The sequence below is a fragment of the Herpailurus yagouaroundi genome, unplaced genomic scaffold (genome assembly GCF_014898765.1).
Source record: "Herpailurus yagouaroundi ecotype Mexico unplaced genomic scaffold, PumYag 186, whole genome shotgun sequence".
NCBI lineage: Eukaryota > Metazoa > Chordata > Mammalia > Carnivora > Felidae > Herpailurus > Herpailurus yagouaroundi.
The window spans coordinates 22,706,439-22,722,599 of NW_024412417.1; the positions used below are offsets into that span (position 1 = coordinate 22,706,439).

The following is a 16,161-nucleotide window of genomic DNA, read 5'->3' on the forward strand; positions in this document are numbered from 1 at the left end:
CGTGATTTCTCCTGTTGTGGAAAGTGATAGTGTGTGAGTGGGTGTCTGACTTTTCCAGCTGTGCAAGATGCTGCCAGAGAGGAAAAAGACAATCTCTCTCTTGCCTTATCCACAATATTGAATCATGGCCTGAGAAACTAAGGGCAGGTGAGTATTTGGGAAAAGAGAAGTCAGAGCTCACAAAGAAACACACCAACAGGATGAGGATCCTACTAATTATGTCCATTAGAAGTCCTGCTGATGAGCCAATAGGATGGACACCTCAACCATGGATCTCCTCACTAGCCCATGGGCACCTGCAGTATTTTGATGCCTCTTCCACACACCCTAATACAGCATGGCTGACCTCCTGTGCATGCTCTCAACAATAGCAAGAGCAAGTTTTTACAGACAGCTACTGAGTATGTGCAGAAATTTGGCTCAGATTTGTGGACCTGGAAGAGATCACAGACTTGAGCACTTAGAGACACACTTAGGGAAACAGAAGAGAGGTCATTAGTACCCAGCCTGGCTCTACAGGATTAAGAGAAGGCATAGAAGCTGAAGAGAAGGGAGAAAGAAATGTGGAGCATGTACATTCATAGGTCTGAGAAAGCCTCAAAATCACCAATAGGGCTGAAGGAAGATATTTCTCTCCTGAAGTCAGTCGGTAAAGACAGGACAACTATTTTAGTCCAGAAAACATGATACCACCAAAGAACACAATAATTTTCCAGTAATAAACTTCAAAGAAATGGAGTTCTGCAATTTACCTGAAAAAGAATTCAAATACCTGCTTGAAGAAGCTCAATGACCTATGAAAAAAAAAACCCATGGAAAAATAATTCAACAAAATCAAGAAAACAATATATGTTCAACATGAGAAGTTTAACAAAAAGATCTGTTCACAATCTGTGAATTAGTAGGATCTCAAAAGGAGAAGAAGACAAAGGAAAGCAGGTGGAAAGCTTGTTACAGAAATAGCCAAGAGCTTCCAAGATTCTGGGGAGAGATTTGGACATCCAAGTTCTATGAACTTGGCCCCCCAAAAAACTCAACTTAAAGAGATATTCTCCAAGATGAATTATAATAAAACTGTCAAAATTCAAAGACAAAGAGAATCTTTAAAATAGTAGGATAAAAGAAGCTTGTAATTTACAAGGGGACCTGCACAGGGCAATCAGTGACTTTCTCAGGAGAAACCTTACAGCCAAGGAGAAAGAGCTATGTTATAGTCAAAGTGCTGAAAGAATAAAACTATAAAGCAAGAATACTCTATACAGTAAAGTAGTCCATCAGAGGACTTAACAGGAGGGAGAGATCAGGATGGTCCCAAATAAACAAAAGCTGAAAGAGTTCATTACCACTAGACACATCTTACAAGAAATGCAGAAAGCTCTCACTCAAGCTGAAATGAAAAGACACTAATTAGTAATATGAAAATATATAAAAAAATATACAGGGGCGCCTGGGTGGCGCAGTCGGTTAGGCGTCCGACTTCAACCAGGTCACGATCTCGCGGTCCGTGAGTTCCAGCCCCGCGTCGGGCTCTGGGCTGATGGCTCTGAGCCTGGAGCCTGTTTCCGATTCTGTGTCTCCCTCTCTCTCTGCCCCTCCCCCGTTCATGCTCTGTCTCTCTCTGTCCCAAAAATAAATAAATGTTGAAAAAAAAATTAAAAAATATATATATATACAACACATTGGCAAAGGTAAGTATATATTCAAATTCACAATACTTTAATACTGTAATATGATAGGGTATTAACCACTTAAGTCTGGCATAAATGTAAAGGACAAACATTTTAAAAATAACTATAGTTATAATAATTTGTTAGTGAATACAAAAAACTAAGGTAAATTGTGACATCAAAAAAAAAAAAAAAAAACACCAAAGAGGGGAGTGAAAAGACAGAGATTTATTATGCAAATGAAATTAAGTTGTTAGTGTAAAATAGCTATATCTAGAAGATATTTTATGTAAGTCTCATAGTTACCACATAAGCCCACAAGATACACAAAAGATAAAGACAAGGGAATCAAAGCATACAACAATAGAAAATCATCTTATTCACAAAGGAAAAGTGCAAGGGAAGAAGAAAAAAAAAGGGGAGGGATAATAATAAAGTCAGAAAATAATTGATAAGACAGTATTAGTAAGTTCTTACTTATAAATAATTGCTCTACATGTAAATTGATGAAATTATCCAAGCAAAAGACATAGAGAAGCTGAATGGATTCAACACCAAACAACTATATGCTGCCTACTAGAGACTCATTTTGGCTTCAAGGATACACATATGCTCAAAGTTAAGGGATAATAAAAGATACTCCATGAAAGTGGAAACCAAAAGAGAGGAGTGGTGGCTATGCTTATATTTAACAATATAAACTTTAACTCAAAAGATGTAACAAGAGATAAAGAAAGCCATTGCATAATAATTAGATCGTTTAATCACAGGGATATAATAATCATAAATATATATGCCACTAACATCAGAGCATCCAAATATAATAAGGAAATATTAACAGATCTGAAGGAAAAAAATAGACAACACAATAATAGTAGGGGACATCAGTACTTCACTTTCAAAAATACACAGATCATCTAGATTGAAAAGCATATAGAAAATATTGGACTTGAACTATACTTTAGACCAAATAAACCTAATAAACATATACAGAACATTCCTTCCAGAGCAGCAAAATACATGTTTTTTCTTGAGTACATACAGAACATTATCCAGGATAGATCATGTATTACATGATCTTAGCAAAGTTAAGAGTGAAATCATATCAAAACTCTTTTCGAACTACAATGGCATGAAAGTAGAAATCAATAAAAGTAGGAACTCTGGAAAATCCACATGTGGAAATCAAGTAGTACATTCATAAACAGATAGTGATTCAAAGAATAAATCAAAAGGGAAATTAAAAAAAAATATATCTTGAACAAACAAAAAGAGAAACACAACATACAAAAACTTATGGGATATAGCAAAAGCAGTTGTGACAGGAAGTTTATAGCAATAAACATCTGTCTGCATTTAAAAAAAAGAAAGATCTCAAATAAATTAGCTAACTTTATATCCTAAGTAACTAGAAAAAGAATACACTAAAGCCAAAATTAGCAGAATAAAGGAAGTAGCAAAGATTAGAGTACAAATAAATGAAATAGAGAAAAGAAAAACAACAGAAAGACAAAGAAACTAAGAGCTGATTTTTAAAAAGATACCCAAAATTGACATAACATTAGAATCATTAACTAAAAGAGAGAGAGAGAGAGAGAGAGAGAGAGAGAGAGAAGGCTTAAATAAACAAAACCAGAAATGAAAGAAGAGACATTACACTGATATCACAGAAATAAAAAGGATCACAAGAGACTGCCATGACAATTACACACCAAAAAATTGGATAATCTATAAGAAATGGACAAATTCTTAGAAACATATGACCTACCAACTAAAACATGAAGAAATAGAAAATCTGAGCAGACCAAGAATGAGTAAGAGATTGAGTTAGTAATCAAACACTTTCTAATAAAGAAAAGTCCTGGACTGAATAGCTTCATAGGTGAATTTTACCAAACATTTAAAAAGGTATTAAGTGCCAATCCTTTTCAAAATCTTCTGATAAACTGAAGAGGAAAGAATATTCCAAATCTCATTTTATGAGATCTGCATTAGCCTGATACCAAAGCCAGATAAGGACACCACAAGAAAAGAAAAATGACAGGTCAGTGTCCATGATGAATATAGATGTAATTTTTTTTTACCAAAATACTAACAAATTGAACTCAACAGCACATCAAAAGCACCATACACCACTATCAAGTGGGATTTATGTGTGGAATGCAAAGATGGTTCAACATACGCTGATCAAAAAATGTGATACATCACACTAATAGGATGAAAGATAAAAATCATGTGACAATATCAGTAGACACAGATAAAGCATTTGACAAAATAAAACATCATTTCATGATAAAGAACTCTTGAAAAAATGGGTATAGAAGTAATGAACCTGAACTTAATGAAGGCCATATATGAAAAGTCCACAGCTAATGTCAAACACAGTGGTGAAAAGTTGAAGCCTTTTCCTCTATATAGAGAAGACTAAATTTGCCCATTTTCATGACTCTTATTCAACCTAATACTGGAAGTTCTAACCAGAGTAATTATCCAAGAAAAATAAATTAAAGACATCCAAACCATAAAGGAAAGTAAAATGGTTTCTGTCAGTAAATGATGTGATTTTTATGTAAACAAAATCCTAGAGACTCCACCAAAATCTGTTACTACTAATCACAAATTCAATAAAATTACAGGATACAAAATCAGCATTCAGAAATTAGTTGTGTTATTATATACTGAAAACAGAATATCTGAAAAATAAAACAATCTCATTTACAATAGCATACACAGTAACAACGATAAAATTTGGGAACAAATTTAACCACTTTTAAGCCACCTATACAGCCAATGCAATCCATGTCAAAATTTCAACAGCATGATTTCACAGAGACAGAAATTCATGGAACCACAAAAGACCCTGAATACCCAAAGCAATCCCGAGAAAAAGCTGGAGGCTTTATGATTTCAAACTATTACAAAGCTATAGTAATCAAACAGTATGGCCATAAAAATGGACACATACATCAGTGTAACAGAACTGAGAGTCCAGAAATAAACCCTCACATATACAGCCAATTAACATTTGACAAACGAGCCAAAAATACTCACAGGGAAAGTATAGTATTTTCCCCATAAATGGTGCTGGGGAAACTGTTTAATCACATGCAGAAGAATGAAATTGTATCTCTCACACTACTCATAAAAATTAATTGGAAATGGATTACAGACTTAAACATAAAACCTAATACTGTAAAATTCCTAGAAGAAAACATACAAAAAAAAGCTCCTTGACCTTGGTATTGGCATTAATTTTTTTGGATATAACACCAGGAGTATAAGCAATCAATGAAAGTAAATAAAATAAGTCTACATCAAATAAAAAAACAAAAACTTCTGCACAGCAAATGAAGCAATCAATAAAATGAAAATGCAACCTACAAAATGGGGGGGGGGATATATTTACAAACCATGTATCTGATAAGGGGTTAATATCCAAAATATATAAAAACATTCATATAACTCAATAGCAAGTCAAAACAACAACAAGAATAAACAAAAAACCTATTAAAAGCAACCTGATTAAAAAAATTGGCAGAGGATCTGAACAGATATTTTTCTAAAGAAGATAAACAAATGGCTAATAGGCACATAAAAGGATCCTTATCACTAACCACAAGGGAAACGCAAATCGAAAGCACAGTTAAGATGTCACCTTGCACCTGTTAGAATGAAGATCACCAAGAAAACAAGATAACAAGTATTACTGAGGATGTGGTGAAAGGGAAGCCCTTTTGAATGGTGGTAAGAATAAAATTTGGTACAGCCAGTATGGACAAGAGCCTGGAGGTTCCTTAAGAAAATAATAATAATAAATGGCACATAATCCAGCGATCCCATCTTTAAGCATACATCCAGAGGAGATAAAATAAGGATCTGGAAGAGATATCTGTACTCCCATGTTCACTACAGCCTAATTCACAATAGCCAAGACATGGAAACAACCTAAGTTCCATCTATGAATGAATGAATAAAGAAGTGTGGCATATGTATAAAATTAAATATTATTCAGTCACAAAAAAAACTAGGAAATCCTGCCATTTGTAACATCATGCATGGCATTATGCTAAATGAAATACTCAGAGGGAAAAGAAATCGATCTCATTTGTATGTGGAATCCAAGAAAGATTCATTCATCTTGTATCTTAGAAACAATGAGAAGAATGGTGGTTGCCAGGGGCTGGAAGGTGGAAAACATAGGGTGATGTAAGTGAGAATACAAACTTCTAGTTATAAAATAAATTCTGGGAGTCCAATATACAACATGGTGGCAGTAGTTATCAATATTGTATTATATTCTTGAAAGTTGGGAAGAGACTAGATTTTAAGTATTCTCATACACACACACACACACACACACACACACACACACACACACACACACAAAGAACTAAGAAAAAAAAAGACAAGGCAATTATGTGAACTATGGAGATGTTAACTATGTCTATTGTGTGACTATTTTGTAATAGATACATATATCAAATCAACACATATAAATTTAAAAACTACACAAATTACATTTCAATGAACTAAAAAGATAAAATTTCTGCATCATATTTATAAAAGAGTAGGCTTTATAGTTTTCTATTGAGAATATTATGGGAACCTGTTATACACCCCAGGAAATAGAATAATTAAAGCAGCATTGGGATTATCTGGTCCTTAAAGGTTGGCAATATTTCTATGTGAAGCCATTTGGACCTGGTATTTTGGGGCATGGGGATGGGGGGACAGTTTTTTAAACAACTATTTCCTATATTGTTCCTATGATTACTGCTCTACTTAGAATTTTTGTACTGGGATCAATTTTGGCAAATTTCATAATGCATTTTTATTTATTTCTCCTCATATATCTTGACTCTCTGCTTTAAGAATATTGATGCTATGTTATGTGGTGCATAAATAATCAAAACTAGAGTTTTTGTTATGATTTGTGCTCCTTTTGATAACTATAAATGTTCTTATTTGTTTAAAAAAAACTGTTAGTGAGAATTTGGAAAAACTGGAACCTTTATACAATGTTGGTGGGAATGTAAATTGATGGAACCACTATGGAAAATAGTATTAAAGTTGCTCAAAAAAATTAGATGTAGGGGTGCCTGGGTGGCTTTGTCAGTAAAGCATCTGACTTCAGCTCAGGTAGTGATCTCACAGTTCATGATTTCAAGCCCCAGGTCGGGCTTTCTGCTGTCTGCATAGCCCATTTTGGATCCTGTCTCCCTCCCTCCCTCCCTCTCTCTCTCTTTCAAACATAAATAAACATTAAAAAAAATTAGAAGTAGATCTACCACATGCTCTAGAAATCCCTTCTGAGTATATTTACAGAATATTTGAAATAAGAATCTCAAAGAGAGATTTGCACTCCTATGTTTATTGCAGCATTACTCATAATAGCCAAAATATGGAAACAACCTAGATGCCCATTAAGAGATAAGTGAATAAAGAAAAGATAGTATGTACATATAATGTGTAATATCATTCAGTCTTACAAAAGAGAAGGAAATCCTGCCAAATGCAACAACATGAATGAACCTAGTAAACATTATGCTAAATGAAATAAGCCAGACAAAAAAGGACAAATACTACAAAAAAGTACCTAAAATAGTCAAACTCATAGAAACAGAAAGCAGAGTGGAGATTTCCAGGGCGGGGAGGAGGGGAATTGGGAAGTTGCTGCTCACAACGGGTATAAAATTGAGTTATGTAAGATGAGTAAGTTCTAGACATCTGCTATATGTTATCATGCTTATAGTTAACACTTCTGTATTGTGTACTTAAAAAAAAAAATGAGGGTGTATCTCATGCTAAGTGTACTTACAATTGCAATAAGGAAGAAAACATTTGTACATTTGTAAATTCTGATGAAAAAATTAAAATTTTATAGACACAGTCTTGTAAATGAATTGAAAGAGCACATCAAAAACTTAAAAATACAAGATAATGTTCTCTTTTGATGAAGTCCATTTAGTTTCTATATTCAAAGAATATTTAAAAAATGATATAAACTTGTTCTTAAATTTCTTGAATAGCACATGATATTATATTTACCTGTGTATTCAAGGTGAAATCCTGCAGCAGAAACACTGATGTCTGATTGGAAATTTAGATATAGATTATTAGACGTACTATTCAAAAGATGGGGTATTGTTGTTCCTGAAATGATAATTGAAAAGGCAGGTCAATGATCACATAATAAATATTAGAGCAAAACCAAGTAAGTTGACTACTAATCAGCCAATAGAATACCACTGAAATTACATATTGGTCAAGTGTTTTTTAGGAATTTTTAAATAAAGATATGTCTCCCACATTTCTCTTTTATTTTATTGTTTGTGACTGTCTCTAAGGAGAAAGACTTTGGGATCACTATGGATGGGTCCCTAAAAATAGGCAGGAACAAAGAGTGGGTGACAGTCAAAGCAGTAGATTTTACAGGTCACTTGAAATAAATGTTTGGAATTTCATGTGGGTTTCAATATTTTATGCATGAGCTAATAATAACCTTAATTTTAAAGTTTGTAGTGATTTTTATGGTATAGTACCTTAAGATTATGTATGGGTTCAGAGGATATGTTTATTTATTGTTATTTATTGCCCTTTTTATTATATATATATATATGTATTATATATACATATATATAATATATATGTAATATTATATATATATATATATATATCATGTATTTCATTTATTTTCTTTCTTTATTAATATGTGTATGTTCTTCTCTGCCAGGTCAAGTACCTTGATGTTTCTTATACTCTGACAGCAATGCTGGTAGGTAGTGTTTGAAAAAAAATCCCAATTATAAACTAGTGTTAGCCTTAGTACTAGCAAATACATTATAGCCTTAGTCTCCTAGCAAATACATTATAATGGTGTATTTCTGAAATTCTGAAGGAAATCAACTTGACTTTATTCAATTACTGAGCTGAAAACATAAAATATCTGTTTGAACCAATTACTTCTTGACTATCTGCATTGAGTAATACCTCAAGATCCTTAAGATTACAAGTCAAGCAGTTTCAAACGGCAAGCATAAAAATAAGTGTCAAGTCTATGTTTTAAGATAATGTCCAACAAGCATATTAGTTGATAGTGTGGCAACATTTTTTTCTGTAAGTAACTAGTTATTTTACATTTATTTTGTACAACTCTGTGGACCTGAACCACTCACTGATCTTTCTATAAAAGAAAATATCAGGACGAATTCATTACAGAACATATAGTTGCTTTTTCCCCCTTCTCCAGTCTCTTATCTGTCTATGGAACCCTTACTGAATCACTGAAGACGGAGGTAAACAGAAACTTTCACTCGACCTGCCTTTAGTGCCTTAGAGGATCTCAGCGATCAAGAACTTCAGCTCTGGAGTCACACCAGCTGGGCCCCGGTCTCGTTCTAACATCAGCTGTACAACCTCAGGCAACTTAATCTAAGTGTCAATTACGACCAGAGCTACTAGAAGGAACAAATGAGGGAACGTATGGCAAGCCTCACACAGGGCTAGCACTTGGTAATCAAGAGCTGTTATTTATCACTGGTATTATCTTCATTGTTGTATTTATTATTAAGAAAGTATTACCCTTAATCAAATATAAACAAATGTATACTCAAAATGTTATAAGATTTCTTCCAAGATTTCCACCTTATCTATACATAGAATACATTTTTTTTTTTTTAATTTGAGAGTGAGAAAGAGAGAGAGGGCAGGGGAACAAGGGCAGAGGGAGAAAGAGAATCTTAAGCAGGCTCCACACAGCATGGATGGAGCTCGACATGGGGCTTGATCCCACAAGCCTGGGACCATGACCTGAGCCAAAATCAAGAGTTGGATGCTTGACTGACTGAGCCACCCAGGAGCCCCTAAAATACTTGTTATGACTAACCCAAATCACTCCTATTCCAGGTATTTCTCCTTTCCTCTCCTCAGTGGCGATGCTGAAAAACCGATTATGCCCTAGTTAAAAATCTGTGAAAAGCCTACAACTATTCAAACCGACTTAAGTATATCTGAAATGTAGAAGTTGATGGTTTAGCTATGTTCCTATTTCTATAGTTAAAAAGTATAATTAAAGTAAAAAGTATGGTTAAAATTAAAGTAAAACTTGATTTCACTTTTAGCAGGCTGAAAAAGCTGTTAGATTATTGCATAAATTACCTTTAAAAACCTTAACAAGTTTAAAAACCTTCTGGTCTTGGTACCTGGGTATATATTACGTTATACAATTTTATTCATTTCATAGAAATAATTTTATATTCTCTTTATTCTCACTCAGCAGTACCTTGTAACATACCATGTTTTTACACAGTCTCTAAAATTATTTTAATGGCCCCAGAACACTCTATTGAGTAGATATATCATAATTACCAAGCACTGTCTAATTTTAACGATTTAAGGAGAAAGGGTACACATACCTGAACCACAGCTCAGCTGAAAATATTATCATTACTATAAAAGCATCAATAAAGAATTACACAAATATAGTTAGAATATAGTAAGATTTTAAACAGCAATTTCAATGTCATTACCTTTAATGCCTTTGAAACATCTAACCTTGTAATTTAGTTTGCTGTGTATAGTTTATAAAAAGGAAATTAAAACTGCCAAGTCAGAGTTCTAGAAAGTCTTTTAAAAAGAGAGAGAGATTTCTACATTCCTAATTACATCTGTATTTCAATTAAGCTCAGCTCTTTTATTTACCTGAATAACTTCCAAGTCGTGGAGCATTGTTGTCTCCACCATCATAAAAGTCCAGAGAATCCCAATTATGTTCTGTAGCAAAGCTGATAACCTGTACCTGTGAAATAATAATTACTGATAAGAACACGTATTTCTAACAAGATAAAAATACCACAGTCCTCCACTCCGCATTAGAAGAGAGAACTCCAAGCCAGGACCATATCCTCGTGACCCTTCATAGAAGGACTTTACCAGAACTGATCTTTGCTACTGTGGCGTTGGCCTACATGAGCTGACTTGGGTAAGAAGAGCGTCGAAACACCTCGCAGACAGATAAAGTCTGTCACCATCTCAGAGCGTTTTCTTTATTAAAGGCTTTGGGTTAATTTAATATCTTAGTGTCAGGAATCCCAATACGTGTTCCAATTAGTCATCTTGTATGTTTCAGAGTGTTAGATTCTTTTAAAAAATTTTTTTTAATGTTTATTTATTTTTGAGAGATATAGAAAGAGAAAGAATGAGTAAGGGAGGGGCAGAGAGAGGGAGACACAGAATCGGAAGCAGGCTCCAGGCTCAGAGCTGTCAGCACAGAGCCTGACATGGGGCTCAAACCCATGAACCATGAGATCATGACCTGAGCCAAAGTCAGACGCTCAACTGACTGAGCCACCCCGGTGCCCATGGAGTGTTAGATTCTTGCCAGTGATTGAGTTTTCACATTTTCTTTAGCTATCAGGAAATCACCATATTTGTGGTCCACCAGCATACAGGGAAAAGCTTATACTTTTCTTAAATACTAGGTTTATGCTGGATACATTTTATTTACCATAATTTGCCTAAGCTTTGCTCAATTCCCTTTCTTTAATTTAAAAAAATTATCCCCTGTGCTCATTTTTAACAGGTTTTAATATGGATGGCCAAAATTATACTTTATAACTGATTTGGGTATATCTCTTAAAGAATAATTTGATGAATGGAGTCATAATAAATAACTTACTGTGAAAGTCCCTAAAGTTGATAAGGGAAATGGTGGAGCACAATCCTCTCATGTCTGTTAAATGTTATTTAAAGAAAGAGTCATGTGTTACTTTGCTGCACTTCGCCTCGCACAGCGTGAGCTTTTGCAAGAACCCACAGGACCCACCCCCAACCGTGGGGGTGATCATTTTTCTGTCTGTGAAGTGTATATGTTATAGTTTTAGAGGAAGGGAAGGGCGAACCTTATTAAAATAAATGTATTTTATTTAGCTAAAGTCTGTCATCAATGTAAGTACTGCACTCATTCACTAAATAAGTATAACAATTGCATTCCTCAAAAATTTCTTACCCACAGAATAAACCATCATCATTCTTCCATTCAAGTGAATGCTGGTGCCTCTTTTCCAGGGGTGAGTGCCACATGGCAACGGATACCCTGCCTGTGTGACAGGCATTAGGCCCGATGGCAGCGTTCCAGAACAGGAAGCAGAATGGAATTAAAGCTGAATGATTGTGATATTACCATCATTTCCCTAAACAATAATCAATTCTCTCTTCATGTCTGATTTTTCCTTTCTTACAATTCAGGGGAAGAAAAGATCACATTTGCAAAAAAAAAAGAAAGAAAAAAAAAGTAAGGATTCACACAGGAGTTGACATTTGAGATAAGTTAAATGTATTGAGAGGTTTTTCACTGAAAGAAACTATTGAGTTATAAAAATGTAGAGGAGGCAAGCCATGAGGTAGATGTAGTGAACCATCAGTAATCCAATTTAGCCACAGTAGAAGGTATTTATATAAGAGGAAATATGCATGCAAAGTTAGCAAAAGTAGAGCAAAGTTAGATAGAGCTTAGTGGATAAATCCAAGAGACAGCAGAGTGAGGACGCCTGGATGTGCAGCTTCTGGCTCCCTCTATTCTCTGGCAGGTAACCCTAGAAGAGTTGACAATCTGTGCCTTCAATTTCTTATACACATCATTGTAATAAAGGCACCTAATTCACATAATTGTTGTAAAAATTAAATGAATTTTAGTTCACGATAGTGTCCGGTGTGAATAAAGGATTGAACTTAGCTGAGATGGATTTGTCAAGAGACTATAAAGACCCAAGACCAGCATAATAACTATGCAATTGAGGTGTAGTCCACCAAAGGGTTAGAAGGAGACTAACCAGGACTGCTTTAACTACAGTACTGCATTGGATGAAGAAAATACAAGTAAAAAGACAATTTCATAAGGGAAGGGAAGCAAAAATAATATAAAAACAGGGAGGGGGACAAAACATAAGAGACTCTTAAATATGGAGAACAGAGGGTTACTAGAGGGGTGGTGGGAGGGGGATGGGCTAAATGGGTAAGGGATATTAAGGAATCTCTTCCTGAAATCGTTGATGCACAGTATGGTAACTAACTTGGATGTAAATTAAAAAAATAAATTAAAAACATGTATGTGTGTATGTATGTATATATATATATATATGTATGTGTGTGTGTGTGTATGTGTGTGTGTGTTTATATATATATGTGTGTGTGTATATATACGTGTGTGTGTGTGTATACATACAAGACAATTTCAATGTCTATTGCAGTAGTCTGTGTGAGAAGCAGTAAAAGACTAAAGTAGATTGGGGGCAGGAATGAATAGTAGAAAGAGGAACTAAAATGTCACCTGTGTCACTACAGATTCTGCAACAGATTATTTTGCAACAGATTTTTGCTACAGATTTTGTGTAATCTGAATAAGGAAAGAAAGGGAGAGGGGAGACTTAACGATTTATCTTCTTGCCCTGAGTTATTGAGATCAAAGGGGTGATAGAAACAAAAATGAAGACGTCTCTAGGAAAACCTATTCCCTTAATGAGAAGAAAAAATTTAATTCTACATACATATGTATAACAGACTAACTATAGTGGCTTCCAAAGATATCAGGTCCTCATCCCTGGAGCCTGTAAATATTGCCTTACCTGGAAAAAAAATTTTTTTTCAGATGTGATTAACCTAAACATCTAGAAATAGGGAGATTATCGTGGATTATTCAGATGGGCCCTAAGAACAGTCATAAGTGTTCTTATAAGAAAGACGTCAAAGGAGATTTGACACACACAGAAGAGAAGGCAATGTGACCATGCACGTAGAAAATAGAGTGATATAGTCAGACACGTAGGAACGCCTGGCAGCCAGCAGAAGTTTGAAGAGGCAAGGAAAGGCTAGAGCCTGGGCAGAGGGGAGAATGGAGGGTCCAGCACAACCCTGTTAGCACCTGAGTTTCAGCTCAGTAAAAATGCTTTGGGACTTCCAGCCTCCAGTACTGTGAGAGAATCAACCTCTGCTATTTTAAGCTCTCAAGTGCATGGTAATCTGCAACAGCCATAGAAAACTAACACAATTTGCCACTAGGAGTCTGGTCAAATTGTGAATATAATTTGGTACAATAAACACAGAAGGTGTAGGTGGCTCAAGGAAATGACTGAGGACCCACAGTGACAAAAGGCCAAACGAGAGTCAAATAAACGATTTAAAAAGCAGCAGCTACTGATTCCCTGTTTAGAAGAATTTTGCATTAAAAATGGAGCTGTCCATCATGGCAACAGGGTAGCGTCATGGGGTAATGAATTTCCAATCACTAAAACCAGATATTCCTCATATAGACATTCAAATTTAATTTTAATTTGCTTGTTAGGTTATATTTAATCATGATGATCATTCTACAGGTTGACACAGTTAAGTAACAAACATAAGTTTCCCAAGGTCTATCACATAAAGATTGCTCTTTTGCTTAATAACACTATTATGATAGCCCCTTTGGAATTCTCCATCAATATGCTTTGCTAGAATAGACAGGCAAATAAATGAATACACAACTCCCCACAAACATCTCATGTAAAATTAATATAACAAATTAGTCTATTTGTTGAGGCTCTTTCTAAAGATTGCTCATTCTATATTATTTACAACTTTTCCAGCATTCTGAATGTTTCTTCTTTTCTTTCCATCAGTGGTTATCACATTTCATCTCATATATGATTTATTATACATTCATCTAATATTTTATTCACACACATATTTTTCCTAACTGAATAAAATAAAATAGGCATTGCTTTAAACCTGGCACACCAGCCAGGTAGCTTTTAGGTAAAGTAGTAAAATTTCAAGTATAAATCACACATTACACATGTGTGTGCATATGCTATATAATGGTCTATGATTTAGTGGTATGTCTAAAATTATCATACATATAGAGATCAATTAGAAAAAAAAGTTTTGGTTAGTCCTTTAGAGTATTTAAGATTAAAAATCCAGTATGCCTCGCATTCTGTAAGTTTGATACATGCTCCGTTTAATTCAAATTTTGTTTTCTAAGGTGTAACCATTAAATAAAACACTTCCTCAGTGAAAGAGTTTATAGTGTCATTGATGTTGTCTGGTTTTGAAGTGTTTGGTTCGGACAAGTGATATACAACGCACGTTTTCTGCAAATGTCCTCTTAGTTCATCATGCTGTCCTAACTCCTTAAAATATCCAAAACCCTGCATGTGGAGGGATTCATTAGTTCACCCTAAAAATATTTACTGAGCATATACTGGCAGACACTGGCTAGTTGCCAGAACAGATTTAGTTAGTGCCCTCAAGATCTTATGGGTAATTAACTAAGTGGTAACAGTAAAATGTGACAGATGTTATAATAAGGAAATTACAGAGACCTATGAGAACATGCAGCATGGGACTTACCCTTTCCTCAAGTTCACGGAAAGCCTTCCACAGGAACTGGTTTTAAGTTGAGACAGAAATGATGACTAAGAATAAGCCAAATAAAGGGGGATCAAGGAGAGTGTCACCTGCAAAGGGAACAGCATGCACAAAGGCCCAAAAGGAAGCGAGAGCCAGGCTTTTATAAAGAACTAAACTAGTGTGAATGTAAGTGGTGACAAAGGAGGACAAAGCACAAAAGATATAATCAGCTGTATCAAGGAGTTAAGAATACAGGGAACGGTTGAAGCAGGAAAGTGATAGTATCAGGGTTTTTATTTTTAGGTTACTGTCTTTGCCCTCTGAAGAACAGATTAGAGGAGAGTAAGACCCTGGGAAAGGGATGATGACAACCTAACCTTAGGGTAACAATATGGCTGGAGAGAAATAGACTTATTTGAAAGATTTGTGAAAGACAGATCCCACAGATTTCATTGTGTAGAGTAGGTAAGGGGGAAAATTATCAAGATTTTTGGCTTGTGCAACCGAATGGATGAGGGGCTCATTCTGAGCCAGAGAACACTGAAGGATACCCATAATGATGAGAAAAAATCACGAAGTCAGTTTTGAACAGGATGGATTTGAAATTCCAGTAAGAAGTTTAGTTGAAATGCCCAGCAGGTAGTTGAATAAATGACATGCAGCTTAGGTGAAAGCACTGGGTTAGATATTTACACTTGAAAACTATCATTTCTTCAGTTCTTTTATTTTTTTAAGTGTATTTATTTATTTTGAGACAGAGAGAGAACATGTGCACACACAAATGGGGGAGGGGTAGAGAGACAGGGAGAGAGAGAACTCCAAGCAGGCTCTGTGCTGTCAGTGCAGAGCCCAACATGGGACTCAGTCTCACAAACTGTGAGATCACAATCTGAGACAAAACGAAGAGTCGGACACTTAACCGACTGAGCCACCTAGGTCCCCCTCAGTTCTTCATTTTAAAAAATGCTTTCTGATGGTCTATTAAGATGCAGGTCCTGGGCACAACTGGCACAGAATGGCAGCCAAAGACACGGAAGTAGACAAGATGGCAGAGAGCATGGTGTAACATGAGATAAACAAAACCACAGCATCTCTCAAACACTGTATC

The 16,161-nt window shown here is 35.1% G+C and overlaps 1 protein-coding gene across 4 annotated transcripts in view; it reads right to left on the reverse strand.

Moving 5' to 3' along the window:
• Positions 1-16,161, reverse strand: part of CSMD3 (CUB and Sushi multiple domains 3) — a 1,253,459-nt gene that overhangs the window by 153,945 nt on the left and 1,083,353 nt on the right. For all 4 annotated transcript variants that reach the window (XM_040494274.1, XM_040494275.1, XM_040494273.1 and 1 more), the window contains 2 exons: positions 10,368-10,464; positions 7,716-7,820 (listed from right to left, as the gene is read on the reverse strand). In XM_040494274.1, the coding sequence (XP_040350208.1) occupies positions 7,716-7,820; positions 10,368-10,464 (202 nt within the window). The remainder of the gene's footprint in view (positions 1-7,715; positions 7,821-10,367; positions 10,465-16,161) is intronic.